The following is a 20,105-nucleotide window of genomic DNA, read 5'->3' as shown; positions in this document are numbered from 1 at the left end:
CTTAACATAAATACAAGTGTTTCCATTAAATGTTATGATCCTTAAGGAGGTTAAATCCTGTCAAACAGGTAACACAAACTGAGAGTAATTGCATGAAAACCTTTCATCTGTGAAAGTTGTCTGTCAGGAAGCCAAACAGGTGATAAAAGTAAACCTTGTAGATTTAATCATTAGTTTATCCAGTAATCTTCTCAGTGTTCGAGAGATGACCTGAGATAGCTTATTGTTCCTCGGGGTAAATGTCAATTAATGACTTCTAGCAACAACATTTCATCTCCAAGACACCACATCAAAGCTGTGGGACTGCTCTGGTAAAAAGGCCTATGTGTAATGGTTCATTAATAATTCCCCTTGATTTATCTTGGATTTTCCTACATCTCAAGATCAAAAGTGTACTTGGTTTGACTGCAGTACGCTGCTGAGTGGCAGGAAAATCCCAATTCTCATATGAAGTCATAATGTCGTCAGATCAGCACCTTAAATGACATCAGAGTAAATCCCCGCCCAACCTTTCCTGTTGCATCTGGATTCTAGTCCAGTTTGTCTGTAATTATCAAGTGTGCCACAGAGTTCACTGAGGATCGCTGACCAGATCTACTTAACTATCTTGTAATTAAGGGTTCTCTGATTTAGTATTGGCAACCCTAATCCAGCACTGAGCAAACTGCTGCCTTCGGCTACATGTAGTCTTGAAAAGAAATGCACGATCCATTTTTTTTCAGGTCCCATCTGACTTGATAGCTACATTTGGATATCTGCTGAAACTATAATATATATTGTTGTTGATCTTGTTCATATTATGTGTAAGATCACATGAGGCTGTAGTAAACTACAAAACCTGAACAGATCAAATGCAAAGCAATGCATCATCAACTAGAGACCGACCTGCTTGACGTTAGGTTTAAGAAATAAGACTTCTTGTACATTTATGCTTTAGATAAATAAAGGAATCTACTGTTTTTTAGAACGGCCATGGGAATAACAAAAGGGTCCTAATTAAAGACTTAACTCAGAATAAAATCTTTGCTTTCATCTAACCTGAATGTTGCTTCAAAGTCAGACATCAAGTGTATGTGGAGATTAGGAGAGGTCAAATAGATCAATGAAGCTGGCTATCTGCTCCCAACACATGTGTAGTACAGAAAGTAGACAAATACAAAACTGACTGAAGGATCTTTAAGTAGCAAACAGTCTGGACATTTATAAAGAGTCAATGACCTAAATTTGGATCATATAGAAACTATGTGTAAGCAGCTGATGTGAATTAACCATGACAGCTACATCAGTAAACTTAAACCCACTGTCTGAAGTAATATCTTCCACCATTATGCCCAACTCAATGTGAAAGATATTGATTTCTCTACCAGCAGGGGGAGATTCAACAGCAAAGCGCACAGACACTGTTAGAAAGCTTGGCTGATTAAATCTGTTGGCATCCTCACATTTCTCCTTGTAGCAGGATGTTAAGTGTCATAAATACTTAATCCTGTGCCTCGTCCAATGTTGTACGAGGGAAACAATTAATTTCAAGACCGACAGTAAAAAAAAAACAGTCTCGTAATTTGATGATCTCTCGTTTTTTAATGAGGAGCATCTTTTAATGCCACGATAATGGAACCTAGAGTCAAAATAAATAGAGATTAAGAAGGTATTTATAGCTGTAGCCTGACGCTTGCAGGTTAGATGTTTTGTTAAAGTTGCTTTAGCTGGTGAAAGTTTATAAGCCTAATCATATGAGATTCTGTTTTTGCCTAAATGTGTCTCATATTGTTGGATTTGAACAACAAATATTACTATTTGGTGATACATCACTGTTGATTTTGCACAGTTGTTTGATAATTGCCACTGGAACTAATGACATTATGTTTGTAAAAATGCCACATTAGCAACTGTCACTCGCAATGTACTTATGTCTTCACTCGCTGTTAAATGTGGACTGGTGTCTGCTCATGTTTAACAGGAGCAAATGCAAATGACAGAAGTGATGCACAAACTCAGACAACAGAAGGGACGAACAGCTGGAGATGACAGAGGACTCCAAACTACTGAAGACGTCACTACAGCTTGAACAGAAGGTAGTGTATCCTCACGGAGCATCAGAGAGATGTAAAATCTAGTGGAAGGTAAAACTGTGTAATCTCTAACAACTGATACAACAGCAATAAAATATTTCTGTAACACAAAATGAAAGACAAGATTTTAAAAATGAACTTGCACTAACCAAAGAAGGTGGGACGCTGTGTAAAATGTAAATAAAAACAGAATTCAATCATTTGCTAACGAAATGTTTAACATCGACCGTTGTATGAAGTGTTCCTGAGTCCAAGAAGTGCTTCACAAAGTGGTGAACCTCGCCCCATCCTTGTTTTTGAAAGACTGAGCCTTTCAAGGATACCTCTTTCATACCCAATCATGATATCACTTGTTACCATTTAGGGCTGCCGCAATGTCAAAGTTTTCCCATGACTAATAAGCTTGTATGAACAGATGCTGTAGAGCGCTGTGCTAATTTACTGCTCATGCAAACTTAACTTTCTACTGCTGCTGCTTGACATTAAAAGCATTTAACTGGCGAAATGTCAGTTGACATTTATTTTGAAGCAGGCTAGTCACAGGAGATGCATTGTTCAGTGAGTTTAGCACTTATTCCTATCGTTCATCAAAAATCCGTCTACATAGCAAAACAACGGTCATGTTCAGCATTTGCTGACAGCGGATCAGTTTGAAGTATGTCTGGGGGTAGTTTTCCCCAGTTTCCTTGGAGGAACAAGAAGGAGCTGTTTGATGAAGAGCTGCAGGCGACAGGCTGCACAGCCCCAACTTCTCAATGAGGTAACCAAATTAACTTGGATCTGCATCAAGTTTTCAGGGGAACCTAAATATGGCAGAGTTCTTTCATCAAGATCCATGCATCTTTCCCTCAGAAATGAATGAATATGTCAGAAAAATGCCATATCTTACAATGCTAAAGAAAGTGAGAAAAAACTCCTGGATCTTTAATTTTAACTGGATCCGCACCAAAAGTTAATGGGTTCTGTTCTGGGCGGACACACATCCTCCATCCAACTTTCATGAAAATCTGTTCAGTAGTTTTTGTGTAATCCTGCTGACAAACAAACTAACCAGCAAAAGGACATGGGCGAAAATATAATGTTGTTGCTGAAGGTAAAAAATGACAGATTGAGAAGAGGATGTGCACACAGATACTGTTATTTTAATGTAAGTGGTTTATTCCACCCTCAGCAATCCAGATCAATAAATAGTCTTTAATTCACATTTAATCTGCTGGAGGAGCAAACATGAAGCAGCTCCTGGGATCCACACCAGAGGATGCTATTGGACACAATTTTACACACTATTACCAACAGTTTTGTTTACCCAACATTTTATTTTATGTAAATATTTTTAATTATACTGGAATCTCTTCTGTTGCAGTAAAAATCAGTCATCTATTTGTTTAAATTACTTGCAAATCATGCTGAAATTTTGCATCTGCTCTTTTACAAATGCGTTGAAACTCGAACATCAACTCAACAGTGAACTGTAAGCATCTGTTATTATAATCTATCCAATTTGATTTCCCAGTGATGACGGAGGTTATCTTTTGTGATTATTCTTCCTCAAGGTGAACTTAATCTTCGAATCTGACCTCTTTCACTGCATCAATGAAGACCCACTGGAGCTGATAGAAACTCACTGTGTTGCACAAGGACACTTCAGCAGGGAGGCTGCTGACGTCCTTTAACTAAAGAAAGGCTGGCCTATTCACTTGTCCCTCCCAGATGAGAGCTTTTCTTTGGTGCTTCAGTAGTGATTGCTTCTCTCGTCAAATTAGCACAAAAAACAAGAACTCAATGGGAATACAATTTTTTACCTGCTGTTAGATACCCGTAAGAATTAATGGGTCAGGCTTCAAAAAAGTGCTCAAAAACGTGCAAGTGGATGGCTTGTCTTGTGCTTTACCATCACGTTTTATCAGCCAGGCTCTCACAACTCCACATGAATGGCTCTTTAGAGGCTCACAATGTCACTGCACTCGTCAGGCTGGCTACCTATTATTACGAGTGTTATGTCACAAAGTACAGTACACAATGCAATGCGGCAGCGTCTGACAGCCTGCGCCTAATTAAGATGAAGGGTGTGCGTGGCTGCTATAGGCATCATTAAAATCTATATAAATCCTACAAATTTTATGTAATGAGGGAACATGTCGGCTGTACACCCTCAAATCTGGTGAGACGAGAGACACAAAAGATAAACTAGAGGAAATCATCAGAGCAGGGATGCTTGTTGAACTGTCATGACAGATACTTTAGATACACTGACATATTAATGAGGTGATCTTAAAAAAAAAAACCCTCCAGCAATATAGTATGGCAATTATTTACGTTTCTTAGAATTGATAGTCTAACACACACACACACACACACACACACACACAAAAATATATCTTTTAAAAATATATTTTACTTTTATTTCTGTAGTGCATTAAATCGACTGCCAATTCTTTACTTATTCTTATTCATAAAACTACCAAAACTACAAAATAAAAAGGAAATTAAGTGAAATGCATCATAAACATATACCTCCATCTCATTATGCTTCTTAATGCGTCTCCAGACAAGCCAACACAAGCTCCTCACAATGCTGACAAACATTTATACTGAACTGAGCTGAACCACACAGCTGAGAACTTTATTTAAAGAACTCATTAATGGTTCTAATAACGGGTAAGAATTCTCCTGTGCATTGTTCGTTAGACTGCGCTTGTTTTCAACACATCTAAAAATAAATTCTGCACGCTGTCACATCCATTAGGCAACAACATGAACACTAAAGCTTTCCCTTCTTGTTCATCATGATCGAAGATTTGACGTTTTATCGCTTAAGATTACAGGATTCTTTCCACATTAAGCATTTTCCAGTTACGTAAATGTGCAACAGTGTACAAAATAATAGCTGTTGATGATTTTGAATGTTGTTTTTATCTCCTATTGGATATTTTTTGCAGATGTTGCTTCTTAACTTTACTGGATCTTATTACAAAATGGAACTTAAATCAATAAAAATTCCCACGGTGTTAATATTTTGTGAAAGTACCAATAGTCACCCCTACAATAAGAAGTAGTCCAGCTTGCAGTGTAACTACCCATAAACCACAACTTGTCACTGACTGACATAGCTGCATACCTGATTTTATTACTTTTGGACTGAGCCAGGCTACCCGTTCCCCTTGCTTCGTGCTTCTATGCTAAGCTAAGCTAACAAGCTGCTGCTGATGGCTTCATATCTACCAATATATCTAACTCTTTGAAAGAAAGCGAATAATTTCCAAAAATGTCAAACTTTTAATAATTAATAAATAAACATCAAGGTCTTAAAAATATTAAGACTTTAATAGAACAGAACAGTTCACCAAGTTTGACTGAGACGAAGTTGTTAATTAACCAAGCCTGTAAAAAGCTTTTTTAGCCTATTTTAAAGAATAGCTCCTACAATTTTACACTTTTATTTTACACAGTACGAGTGCATACAGAAGAAGCTGCATGTAATCTAATAAATTGCCTGCAATGATGTCACTCTGTTGCTAAGTTGCATTGTGATAAGGTGATATCTCTGGTTCTGCTGTATCGATTTTGATCAAACTGCTCATAATGAGTCCTGCGGTGTTTGCAACTCGGCCGCTGAGTGACATCACTGGAGGGAGTTTATCAGATTACACGCAGCTTCCTCTGGAGCCACAAAAAGATTTTTACTAATTTCTTTTTTTAACATATGCAGGAGTACCCCAAGACCAGTAAACACACTTTGATGTGCAAAATTGGTGGAGTTACCCTTTAAACAGTTTTTACAGGACATCAATTGCATATCATGATAACAAAAAAGAAGCAACAAGGTGCCTAAAGATGTATGCAATGCTGAGCTATGTGAACATGTTTCCCCTGAGGAAAACACACAGACACCCTCTGTACTGTAAATAGTCCAGTTCTTAATCCACTCAACATAAACAAGGTCTGACTGGAGTGATGTCATCCCTTCCCTGCCTGAGAATGAATGGGAAACTGTGCAGCTGAGCCCGCTACATTCATTTGCCTGACAAACTAACTTCCGTGTTTCCTTTTGAATGCAAAAGTCGGAGCCACAGGAGCAACCGTTGTGTCTGGTGTAGGCAGTGCGTGTTCAGGCGAATAAAGGAGTCCTGTGTGGAAGAAAGAGAGCGAGGGAGGAGGAGGAGGTGTCCATCAAAGGAATAGAGAGATTAGGGTGCACAAAATTACTGTTTGGAAGCTTTTTGATAAATCCAATTACAAAAAATTTTTATTGGTTTCTGCAGAGAAATTCATTAAGACCTTCAAAAAAAATCCCAACAGCATAAATTAAATATCAGCTAATTGACAGAAAGATTCTTAATCACAGAGGAACACATTGACACCAAATTTGTGAACATGAAAGTCAGCCTCATTGTAAAAAAAAATGCTCAACAACTAAATAAATAAAAAATTATGAGATGAGAAATTTGCTCACAAAGAAGCAAAACTCACCTTTGTTTATCATGAAATAAACGTTGGAGCATAAACACAGTTTTATTGGTTTAATTCATCAGCCACAGTGCTGCCTAATTAAAACAAATGACACATACAATGGATCGTGGGGCATTTGTGATTCAAAACACACACAGCAGTTTGAGCTGAATTTAAAAAAGGCTTCCTTTTAAACATGTTTATCAATTACTCTGTAAGTGGTCCGAACTGGAGCGAGCAAAATTATAAATCAAGTCCAATTTAGGCTTTAATGTAACACCTACTGCACAGTTTGTGAGCTCGTCTGGAGGAAATGATTAATATCTGAAAGGTCCTGGATTACAAATGACATGACATGTGGTGCAAAATATAAGCAATTCCATATTTCAGAACACTCTGTCCTCCCTTTCCACCTGCATTTATATCCCAGAGTGATGGCAGCAATGATTTGATCATCATTTGTTAGGACTGTTTGTCAGCTTACACCTCAATTATGATTTTTGACCGAGAGTCGAAAGCCTGAATGTGCACTCCATCATCATAAAAAGTCAATGAAGCAAAAGTAAAGCCGTTCACACAACATAATCAATCCAGCTCCATAAATACTCTCATTCTCCCTGCAAATTAAATGTGACAAATGATTTGAGGCTGTTTAAAAAGTAGCACTCTGTGGACACAAATCTTTCTCTACTGTTATTATTTCCAAGGAGTGTAAATTAAAACATTTGCTTGGTGAAAATCCTAATGATCCTCTTCAGTACATCTACTAAAAAATGTCTTCACAGTTCTGCCAAGAGATTCTCTCACATGCAGGACACAAGCACTCGCAGAGCCAGAACGTTGCCCACTCTGTACTGCCAAGTGTGAACACAAAAAAGGTCTCAAAGTCCTGACTGTGTTCTGTCAAAAGAGCAACATGGGAGCCTCACGAGCCACGAAGGCATCCAGTACAAAGTCACCCTGCAGCTCTAACCCACACAGACTCCAGCTCCACACACAGCTAACATTTGCTTGCCTACCTGTAGCCCTCGTCTCCTCAGAATGCTGGACTCGTCCATGATACCAAGCCCCGACTTGTCATGCCTCCCTACCGGTATGAAGCCACGCTGCACTGCCTGGCTCCTGCTCCCTCTCTCCCTCTCTCCCTCCCTCCCTCCCTCCCTCCGGCTAAATCTGATCTTAGCAGCTGCTAAACACTTCCATCAGAACTTATCTGATTGGAGGGGGGCAGTCAGCTGACACCTCCTCTTGTTCCTCTCCCCTGTAACTTCAGGAGTGAAGGAGAGAGATGGAGCGAGAGAGAGAGGGAGAGAGGGAGAGAGGGAGAGAGGGAAGATGGGCAGTTCTAATTTAGCGCAGCGACGGGCGGGGGTGAGTGGGTGAGTGAGGTGGAGGGGGACGAGTGGGAGCCCCAAGACTCATTTCTCCGAGCAGCCACGCTTTTTGGGCACCCTAGGTGACCATGAAAATGAGAGGATATCCTTCCCAGCATTGTTCTGCTCCAACCTCAACAATGAATCTGGCATCCTGTCTGCAGCAAGCAGGCTAACCAACCTCACTGGTCTTATTGCATTGAATGAAGCTTAGACCGGTGAGGGAAAGATGACGGCTGAGACTAACAGCTAACATTAAATGTAGCAAGAAAAGTAGGAGTAGAAAGAGGAGGGGAATAATAGCCCGGCACACTTTTCAGCGCTTTCAAACCTGCAGTGGAAATGTCACAGAAACTGCTGTGGGCCAATTTGTACAAAGATGCTTCCTTCTTTCCAAAACAACCAAATACTGAATCATTATCATGCTGAAATCAACCGCACTTCCCTGCACAGCCTGTTATGTATACAACTCCATATCCTGTGTATATTTCCTCCAGCTCTACATGAAGATGAGTTTTGAGGCAGGCAGCAAGTGGCCGCAGATCTTCAGCCTCACTAACTCGATGTCCCCACACCATTCTCATTATTAGCATTTGAAAATAAGTTGTTTCCACTGCCATGCTGCCAATTCTATCCTGCAATTTCGCATTCTGTTTCAGTCTGTGTTTTTCTTTGCGCCCCCTCCCTCTCTCTTTTTTCACCCTCTCTTACTCATTTCCATTCACTGTGCTACTGCTCTGTGAATATTAAGTGGGCCCCTTCCATTCTCCTCATCTCCAGCCAAGCTCAAATGATTTCTCTTAGAGACTACGGCCTGCAATGACAGCTACTCGCTACTACTGAAGGCGGTGCACGGGACTGTCAGACAGGTGACCACTACATCAACTTTTCCATTTGGAAACCTGTACAACACAAAGCTGATTGAGTGTTGCAGAAGGCTGAGGCGACACTCATTTGTGCTGCTGTGCTGATAAGAAAGTGGAGAGGAGAAAGCTCAGGTCTGCGCTCTCGGGTAATCAGACTGTTTTTTGAATAAACCCCTTAAAACCTCAGAGGACGAGGATTACAGTAGTCAACTTTTTCAGCTTGAACAATGCCCCCCAGATTACCTTAGGGAATTAAAGAATCCTGCTCTGTTCTACTGACTGGCCTCAAGTCATTGCTCAGTCTGTGGCGGCTTGAAGGAACAATTAAGAAAATTCCACATTGGACTAACAATGAAGATGAGAAGGAACGCAGGGGACGGCTCATTCGTCTTATTTAATACGGGAAGTCCCAATTTCTCTGTTGTACACAGCGGCTGTAACAAGCACAGCAGTCACTATACTGGTGCTGAAACAACTAATAAATTAGTTGACTGAAATACTGGAAAAATGCCACTTCAAAAACTAGTAAAAAAAAAATGAATACAAGATGTTTCCTGCTCGTAATAAGCACAGAAAAAACTATAAGTGAAAATTGTCTAGAAGCTCGTCTCTATATGTCACATAAATGTAATGAGATATTTTGACAACAGCAGAGGTTAATGGTAATGTCATTACTTTTGCAATTATTTAGCCATAAGCCAAAAAGTTTTTTGACCTGTTGCTAGCAGCTGGAAGAAACATCAGGCGCTGACCAAAGTCATTGGGATTTTTTTGTGAATGTCTGTACAAAATTTGGTGCCAATTCATTCTGTAGATGTGGAGATATTACACAGAATAAATTAAAAGTTTGACCTTCTGGTGGCGCAAAAAGAAGAATCAGAGACGACCAACGTCCTTAAAATACATCACCTGGGTTCCATGAATGTTTGTATAAAATTTTACACTGCCATCCTTGGAGCCATGCCACTAGCGTTGCTACATATATCAAATATTTGTTGGCTTAAGCTTCTCAAATGAGAAGATTTGCTGCTCTTCATTGTTTTGGATTATTGATCAGATAAAAAAAAAAAAGGCCATTTCGAAACAAAATTTTTTATAACGAAATTATATCGGTTGTTTTTCATTATTTTCTGAAATTTCATAAAAGGGAACAATTTATAGTACAAATAACAATTCTTTTGTGATTTTGTACTATTTGGTCTAATTTGTACTTTGAAATCTAACTAGACCATTTTTAGAAAAGAAATGACACAAAGTAAAGCTACTTTGAGTCATGTTTCAGGGCAGTTATGAGGGCAGACAGTTTTTGCCAGTGGCCTTGGAGCACAGCCACAGAATAGCCTCTGGGAAAAGTCTAGGGGTTGTCTGTGACTCATTTCCTCCTGGCAGGTGGGCAGCTTGAGGTTGTTTCCTCTGCCTTTGGAGAAAAAAGGGAGAGCAGGCACTGAAAGCATGCAGAGAGTGCTGATTGAGTGACCCACAGCCTCTGCTCTGCCTGAGCTTATCAGACCAAGAGGCAACCTGCAGATGTAAGGCAAGCAGAGGAGGGACACAGGCCTGTGAAGAGAGCGGTAAGGAAAGAAAGAGTCGATTCCCTCCATAAAAAGCAGAGCGAAGAATCCATCTGTCCAAAGCCAAAGGAGTTAGAATATCCAGCCATGATAAAACCCTGTAGAGCCAACCTCCCAATGGATGAGGCAAGTCTTTAACCTTGACAAACAGCAAAAAGATAGTAACCAAGAATGCAAGATGCATCACTCTCGATTCCCCTCTGGTTTTTCAATTTTTAAATACATTTGAATAGCCGAGTAAATGTATGCATTCATAAGATGAAAACAGTGCCAGCTTGAGTCCACTTGAAAAATCAAAATAGGCCTTTCTTCTCAATTCATTTTCCTCAGTTTGAGTGTCACGCTGTGCAGAAAATACCATCACTTGTGAATTTCAGAACAGGGAAAATTGTATCTCAAACAGAGCGGATGACAGGGGTTGAATGTCTCAACTGCAACTACTTCATCTGGAGTGACAGTTTCATTTATATGCCACCCATATGTTTACCGTAACACGCCCCATGGTTTGTAATTTTGTGATGCCTGAAGCAAATTTATTTCAAAAGCTATTCTGTGGAAAAGAAAAGGGAAAACAAAAACAGAGATGACGATACCTCATGGACATGACAGTGAATGTTTTTATTCAGTAAGGTTGTGTTATTGTTCCTCAATGCTGCTGAAATACAAACACACAACCTCTAAATAAAATTAGGTTTATCATACATTTAGTTAGAGGGTTAATTTAGCTTTAATCATTTCTTTCTCTAGTTTCTAGTTTGTTTAACTGGTTTACAATGACAGCAATACATTAACGTTTTAAGCAGGAGGCAGGTTAGATTAACCATTTTATGCATGCGTTATTAAAGAACCAAGTTATTTTTTCAGTGAAAAAACATGACAATAACCAGACACAGACAGGTCGAAACAATATTTTTCAACTGAATATGTGGAACAACCCAATCTCCAGAATAAATGTTAGCTAAGAACGTTTCAGCTAAACCACACATAACTTCAACCAGATGTGTCTTTATTTTACAACTTTATTTGTTTAGGTTCCATTTCTGACTTGTCACAATGCTGTGCTTATGCTCTGCTTAGGTTAAGGCACAAAAACCACTTGGTTAGGGTTGGGAAAAGATCATAGTTTGGCTTCAAATATCGCCAGAAAAACAGCTGGAAATTTCCATAAAAAAACACCTGCATTGGCACAACAAACATGGCTAGAAATATCTCCAGGTGTCCTTACAAATATGCACTGGTGTGACTCGAACAGCAGGTGGCCGTTTGCCAGCCTTGTTGTTGTTGTTGTTGTTGTTGTTGTTGTTGTTATGGACGTAATGCGCCCTCCGAAGACTATTTAATATCGCTGGGGGTAACAAAAGTCTATATAGTAATGTCTTTAAAATATCTGTCCAGTGTAGTAGACACCATTTATGAAAACATTGCAAACCATGGAGAGATCTGCTGATTAAGTAATTAAAATATAGATACAACTGCACAATATATATTGTATAAATACACATAAAACAATTTGTATCACAAACAAATTATGGGTAAAATTTAGACATTACAAAACAATCTAAAGCTCAATGACCACATGGACCACCGAACAAAGAGAGACCACAGACAACAGATCAATAATCTGAGTAACTTATATTCCACTCTTGTGTTCTTCGGTGGCTACTCAGGCTGGATAATAGTATTTTTATATCGTATCAAGTGGACTGATATTAAAAAAGCAGAGAGGCTGATTAGTGTTGACTGAAAAATCTATAGTATTTGTTAGAAACTTTATGGTTTTTCTGACCAGACAATTTCAGTTTGTACACATAAACTGCAGTTCCTTCCTTTGCAACAACAATGTTATCAGCGAAGGACATCACTGACTGCAATTATGAGGCAGAATGAGAGTCCACAAAGGCACAACATCAGGATTATGACAGTCTTATCTCCATATCACACCAGAGGTGGAGTATTGATTTTCTGCCAAAGAGCATCACAGTCAAGAGAGATGTGCCACGCTTGTCAAAGAGCCATGCACACCCAGGGGCAAGATGGGAGAGCATAAAGCAGGAAAAAAGCAATAACAGGAATCCTGTGAGGCAAGGGGGGGCAAAGCATGGCTGAACTAAAGGAGTCTTAAACCTGCACTGAAGGCACACACAGGTCAGACACAAGGGGGTTGATAAAGTCACATTTCTATTGTCTAGGTTTTAGATTATGGAGTTTTTTTTACAATGGTTATAGGCTAACTACTAAACAATATGAAGAGGTGCACCTTCTAATACGAATAACATACATTTAAATGAACACTTTAGGATTTCATAAGCTTCAACTATAGCTGAAAAAATAGGCAATTCATTGATTAGTCAGAAAATCACACTGCAACTATTTTGATAGACGTGGGCCAATAAAGTCATTGTCAAGCAAAAAAGTTAAAACATTTGCTGTTTCCAGCATCACATACTGTTTATAAATTGAACATTTTGAGATCTTTGGCCTGTTGGTGAGAAAAAACAAGCACCTCCGCCTATAAGAGATGGTGATTATTCACGACTTTCTGTCACATTATAGATAAGACGAAGGAACTGATTAAGATGGGAGATAATCGGCAGAAAACCAATCAATTGTACTTAAAAACGTTATTTTACCATCATACGATAGAAAGTAAAAACAGAGAGCCATTACTGAGTTTGCAGAAGTTTTCACAGACTAGTGTTGGACCCTCTTGATTCCCTCAGACCTTTGCAGCTATTTGACACCAGGTTCAGTACCACAGGGAAAAATCGGTGCCACATTGAGGTCATAAAACTTAAAACTTTTTTCTAAAGCTAAATATCACAAGGCGTGTGTACTGTGTGTTGAGCTCAACAGGATCTAAATTAATTAATCTATAGTTGCAGCCCTAGGAAATGCATTAACTCATAACAAAGAAGAAATGAAGACACCAACAATTATGGTCATGGTACTGTAGCTTATGCAGCTATCTTCTCATTCAGGTTTTGAATTAAAACTATCTGAATCAGGATCATTACCTTCTCTACACAGATTTTAACTATATAAAGCCTTTGGCTTCTTTAGTGACTCTGGAGAACTGTGAAGCAATATAAAGTGAATTATCCCCAGTTTGATAATGTAGAACAAAATCTCAAATTAAACTCTCATTCTCCTGGAAGCCCTTAAAATGAATCTTTAAAAAATATTGCCATTTCTAGTATGTCTAGTAAAATAAAACTATTACAGCTTGAACTTAAACCACCCACATTTCAAATCTGCCCATTTCAAACTGAATGAATAGTTACCAATTATATCTCTTCAGATGTGGTATGTCTGCCAAATGTGACTGTGGATTGATTGAAAACAATCTCATGCTCGGCACACTAGATGCAGCAACAAAGTGTGCACGCTGGCAGTCCTCCATTCATTCATTGTCAGTAAAGCCAGGGACTTCCCAGTCACACAACCATCATTGTGACAACAACTACTCTGCCTGTGTAACCAGCAAGAATAACCATTGCTACTTTAAAGATGTTGTCTGGACCTCATTTATGTAAAAGTCCCTGCAGAACATAGACAAAGAGGACTCACAATTACCAAACTTTTCTACTAAGAAATAAAAATCTCATCAGGAAACCAAAGAAAAACAGCACCTTCCATTCAGAGTCTAGAAGCCAAGGAGTTTGTCTCTTTCGCTCCTCTCTCAAGGTCAACCAATTCACCATCTTTTCTAAGCTTGTTCTGAAGGCGGGATAATACAGCCGCTGTACGAAGAAGCCCTGCGGTGTCAGTGCAGCCGACTCCAAAAGATACCGTTAAGATGCAGCAACACATCAGCCATTCAGCTTGTGTCTACACATGACAATATCTGAGCAGCGGTCACCGGCATCTAATTCTCTCACAGTGCCAACCACTGAGTCATCGGGGGCATGCAAACAGCGTTAAGAATAAGAATAAGGATGAGACAACGTTTGAGATGCATACTGCAGAAACATAAGGATGATTCACTAATACATTTTACTGCATACTGTATGCATTCAAATGACTGCAGGGTAGATTTTAAAGCAAGGAAACTGTATATAATAAAAACTATCAGTTGAAAAAAAGCCCCAGCGTTGGCAATTATTTGTTTCAACCAATCCTGTTGCCCGAGGAAACTCATTTGACTTGCCTCGAATTATCGTATTACTGGTCTAAACTGTTAGATCTTTAGTCTTAAAAGCATTAATCAATTAATCATTTAAAATAACACTTGACAGAATTCAGGCATTAATTGAAGAAATTAGTATATTTAAAGGGGCTCTATGTAACAATTTGTAGTAATTTACGTGCATTAATCATTTTTTTATTGGCCATATGTGAGCAGATTGTAATGTGACGTGAAAAATGAGACCCTGGCTCTGTTGTCTATACAAGCCTGTGGGTGAAGTTGTTTAATGCTGCTGGACTGTGGATTTCTTTGTGAAGGAGTGAAGTGTTTATTGATGGCTTTTTTCAATGAATTTATCAAAACTACAGCACCAGAAAAAAAACATCCGCCGAAGAAGAATCGTGTTGGTGAAATGCTAAAATCACTACAGACTCAGTCATATTTTTGAAATGGGTATACTACCACTACCTTTAGTTTATCAGAGAAAAGGACAAGAATAATAGGCTAATTAATTGTTCCAACTCACACTATCGTCATGCAAATGAGCAATTTTAATACACAGTGGTAACCTCTGCATGTTAATGCATGAATGGGTCACACCTGCGTTCCAGAGGAGAGCCTTCATTAGGCTAAACAATATCGCCCACTACTGGATGTGTAATGAACTTTAAACTTTAAACTTGAGCTTCTGTGTTGCGACTACCTGCCCCGACACAAGATTACTCTTTCATTTCATAACGCCTAGTCGTACTTCTGCGGTTATTTTGGTGAAAGTGGCACAAAAGTAGTTTAATCATTAATGCATTATTCTACACTGACAGTAATAATGTAAATTAATTCATTACTTTCAAATTAAAGTAACTAATAATATGTAATGCATTGCATTTTGGAAGAAACTTGCCCAACAATGGCCATAATGAAAGTCTGATCAGTGAAGTTGTTCCTAAATACTCAATTAATTCTCTCACAAGGCAGTGGAAGCACTAACTGCTAAACCAGTCTAATTTGTTTTTCCTTTTTCCATGAAAACTAATTTTTGGAGGTGGAGGGCTGCAGCGTGGCACGAAAAGGAAGGGGGAACATAATGCTCTGTGGCTGCACACTGCACCCCAGTGCCCTTCCTTCGAAAAAAAGCCCAAATTAAACCATCTATCTGTGGTCCCATTTACTGAATGAAGTCTGATGAGAAAATTTGTCCCCATGACCTTACAGTCCTCTGCCTTTCTTTAACTCCATTAACTGACTCAGGGCTCAGAGTACACCAAGTGCACACATGTACTCCTTATGTTCAATATTAGCCAACAGGAAACATCTTAGTAGATCTATGCATAGCTGTCTAGACAGATAGTTTATTTATGTATTCCTGGCTAGGTGAAGGAATTGCATTTGGCTGGAGAAGTGTCCTTGAGCAAGATATTCGATCCAAACAAGCTCATTGAGTGTTGCTGTGAAGCTGACCTCATGCTCTAACCCTCCAGTGATCGTAGGCGAGCAGCACAAATGTCTACGGGGATCAGTGGAGCATAACTCTAAAACACAAACATGCTAAAAAACTGGCAAAGTCAAAGATGTAAAAGACTCTTTCAGGTCATCAAGTAGTAAAATTTAAATTGAATCCACACACATCGACTGACGGACTTATCCCCTGGAGGACAATTAGTTCCAGGAAATCATGTTTTCATTCACTCTGCAGGACACAATAACCAAAGGGAGTAATTTGTGCCTTTTACAAGCACAAGGATACATGTGTTTTACTTCTTAACACTGAAAATGCACTAGCGCCCCCCAGTGTACAGAATCAGTTCAGAGATTCAAAGATGAAATAACTCAAATCACCTGAGATGCTTTCAGTCTTAAGGTTTGTGTATTTCAAGCTAAGTAACGTCAATGCCGTAAAATAAATTCTCAGAATCAGTCGTCAGGATGACACTGTATTATTAGTGGTGTTACATAAGCGTAAACAGGGTCACCATGATGTCATCTGAGAGACAGCTAGACCTCCTCTAGTTCAGGTTACAGGTCCATTCAGGGTCAACCCACTCAGATCACTAATGGTGCCAGTTACCAATTAGAGTGTCAGTTACCAAAATATTCTGTCACAGTTACTCTGAAAGTATCCACACACAAGCACAAACACATGTATTTATGTACACACAGATGCATTTTATTACATTAACCTTTTCTCTGACTGATACTGAGCACACACTGGGGATGACTCATAGCTTAACAGCATTGGATTAGCCGCTGATATCGTGATCTCGTTGTCTCCGCAGTGAGATACAATCAGAAGCAGGGTATCTGTCAGTGTCATCTGAAAGGACAGAGCTGAAGGTCACCTCTCTGCATGACTTCATCGGTTCAAACTACAGGGATGCAGTTGGACCTCTTGGACCTGTGGTTTTACTCTGTTTTATTAGTTTTTTTCTGAAGCATGTGTCACGAAACACCCCTAAAAGGTTGCCTTTCTAAATATATTTAGTTATCCTTGATGAACGTAAACACTGATGTTGTGCGGCTTGTCATGTTTTGTATCCATGGAAATAAATGTATTTGTGTTTTCCAAAACAAAGCAGAAAAGTGCTTTATAAACCTGCAGCGGTGACTAATAAGAGCCATTAACAAACAAACGGGTCATTCATTAAACCAGACGTCAGCCACAAAACAGTATGTAGGTAAAAACAAATGATAGGTGTGTGTGATCTTTGTTCACTGTTTATTATAGGCTCAGATAAGAGAGTATCAGTGATGATGGCTGAAAATGTTGGAGCATGATCAATGTTGTTTAACAAACGATACCAATAAGTAGCCGACAATAAATATCTTTTTCAGATTTTTGCAGAACTTTACATTGTGTCTCTGTACACAGTGTATTTTAAGAAGGATTTAAGCAGGGATTGGTGAAGAGGGATATCTACATATACTTTGTATATACATATATGTATGTAGATATCAAGAGAGCAAATTGTCATAAGTATATTTACTTATCATGCCTGTCAGGTTGACACCAGGTGGAGAGGATGAGCTCCAACACCTCTGCCCCTCAGGGCTGCTTGCTGAATTGCTCATTCCTTTTCATATTTTATACTGTTTTTATTGCTTTTTTTGCACATGTTGAGGGAGCTGAAACCAAAAGATTTTGCTCTCTTGTACTTGTATAATGAGATGCAACAGTAAAGGAATCTTAAGTCTTATTTCACATTGATGTTTGATTTTGTTTACAGGACAAATCATATCTGTGGCAACTATTTTAACCCTTGGTCATCTGTATCCTCAAAGGATATAGGTTTGATTACTGCGGACTGTTGAATATTATTTATTCAGAAATTGTAGTTTATTTTATCTTATCTTTTAGAAATGTTCCCCATTTTCTTTTGACCAAACTCTGCTCATACAACAAGGTAATGCTCGTGTTCTGCCTAGATGGACATGCAGAATACTGTGGTAGAGGTACTCACCAGGCTGGTGTTGAGGGAGGGGTCTGACTTTCCAAGGTTCAGGGAACACATACGGACCAGGTTGGAGATCTCAGATGATGGCTGCCATGCTGTCTGTGTCTGCTGGGGGTTGGTGGGCAGCAGAAGATACTTTCCTGCAGAGCAACAACAGGACGAGGTTTAGTTCACGTTTCACGGTTATGGCAGTTTCTCCAGAGAGTGATCTCTTCCCCCCCTTAAACTTCTCACACGGTTTAATTCAAACAATGTTTTAAGGTAAAAATCATGTCAAAATTATCCATTACCTCACAATGAACAAAGGTAACAATTTCATGCAGAAGAACTTTTTTTTGCCATCTTTTCTCACTCATTTGATTCCAACAATACAACACACTGGTAAAAGTGTAATCCTGTCTCACAATTGTTAAAAACTGTCTCTCTCAAAATGTTCTTCAGCTAAACTCAGAAGCCATTATCAAACGTCTAGACCTCTCCAGAGAGCACTTTTCTTCTCACTTAGGTTCTCTATTCCGTTGCATCAAAACGCAGCACAGAAATCTGGGTGTTATATTTGATGATAATGCTTTCTGCAACTTTGTAATACTTTGAAAATGGGAACTTTTTATCCACCAAGAATCTGGAATTGGCAGCAAGACAACTCACAAAATCCAACCAAAGAGTCCACAGGAGGCATATTTTAGCATCTCTACATTAGTTAACTGTTCGTTTTAGAATAGATTTCAAAATTGTAATGATTACTTTTAAAGCACACCTGGGGTTGGCTCCTGATTACATCACTAACTAACCACTTACAAGCCTGAATGCAGCCTGACTTCTTTCGGCAGAGGTCTGTCAGTAATTCATAGTTCGAGGCTAAAAAACAGGGGAGACCGAGCCCCACGATGAGCATGAACGGATAGCAGACAAAGCTCTGTTTGTTCTTTGAAATCCCTCTTAAAAACATATTTGTTCAAAATTGCTTTCTCCTGAATTGTTTAATCAATTCTACTTTTATTTATCATTTATGTGAAATTGCTCTTGTTTTTATGTCTTTGTAACCTGTCTTTGAAAAGTTGTTGTCATCATACAACCCCTCAGAAGAATCCTTTTACCCCTAGGTTGGGAACCAACGGACTAAACAGGCTGTTCATAAAGTATTTCAATGTAAATCCACCTCAAGCAGCTACAACAGCAATGTTAAGTCAATGTTTAGTTAATGTATGATGCTGTTAACACACATGCATCAGTATTTACAATTAGTAATGTGATCAGTCATATCAGTCAAAGAGGCCTTTTTTCCTCATGAGTATTTTAACTTGTGATACTTTTTAAAAATGATTTTGAAAGCAACACTTTCCCTTACAGTTGTGTTTGCATTAAACTATAGGTGCTTTTACTCAAAAGGATCTGAGTACTGTTTTTACCACCGTGCAGTTGTCAACGAGCTTTGTCACACTACTGACCCTGATCCATAATGAGAGGGAGTAAACTGGGAGAGAGCACAGGTCAGATGACACAACAGTAACATAAGATTACCCTCGCTGTCTGCTCTTGTTAGCAGTATAAAGCTGAAGACCCTGACCCAGTGCAGCCAGGCAGGATGTCAAAGGGTTAAACCAAAGCCCATTAAGAGATCACTGACAATCCCAACATTACATAACCACCAACACGCTATGAAGTCTGATGAAGATGGGTAAACGGATCCACCTGCAAGTTTTGTTAACAACAGGAGTTCTGTGGAAGAATAATCTTTGTTAAACAATCTCCACTTTCAGCTGCTGCTGCTGGCAGCTAGATGGCACTAACTGCTTCTTACCATCACACATCCACTTTCATCTGCACTCTTTAATCCTAAAAACACAGTGCATAAGGCAAGACAGAGATTAAAACATAACACAAGCAGCCTCAGCTACTCTAAGGGAAGATCATATTGTACTCCATGCAAAAATAATTCATAGAAGTGTTGTCATCCTTCATCCACATGTGTATATTTCCATTTCCTGTTCAAGTAAACACTCGAGGAGACAGGAGAGGATGAACAACCTTGGCACAGAAAAGGAAGGGGAGATAAGTAGGCTGTGCTCAGAACATAAAGGGGGTATCTCAAGTTCATATGGCCTAAAGCAGGTATGTCTCTTCATCACGTGTTAAGCTTTTATAAACTGGAGGAGGCAGGTTTATATATTCATGTCCTGCTAATATCTGCGGGAACAT

At 39.1% G+C, this 20,105-nt stretch overlaps 1 protein-coding gene across 4 annotated transcripts in view; it reads right to left on the bottom strand.

The window, feature by feature from the left end:
- Positions 1 to 20,105, bottom strand: part of mast4 (microtubule associated serine/threonine kinase family member 4) — a 109,006-nt gene that overhangs the window by 61,297 nt on the left and 27,604 nt on the right. For all 4 annotated transcript variants that reach the window (XM_073478400.1, XM_073478402.1, XM_073478401.1 and 1 more), the window contains exon 3: positions 17,913 to 18,046. In XM_073478400.1, the coding sequence (XP_073334501.1) occupies positions 17,913 to 18,046 (134 nt within the window). The remainder of the gene's footprint in view (positions 1 to 17,912; positions 18,047 to 20,105) is intronic.

This window comes from Pagrus major, chromosome 12 (genome assembly GCF_040436345.1).
Source record: "Pagrus major chromosome 12, Pma_NU_1.0".
Lineage (NCBI taxonomy): Eukaryota > Metazoa > Chordata > Actinopteri > Spariformes > Sparidae > Pagrus > Pagrus major.
This window is presented reverse-complemented; position numbering and strand designations above follow the sequence as displayed.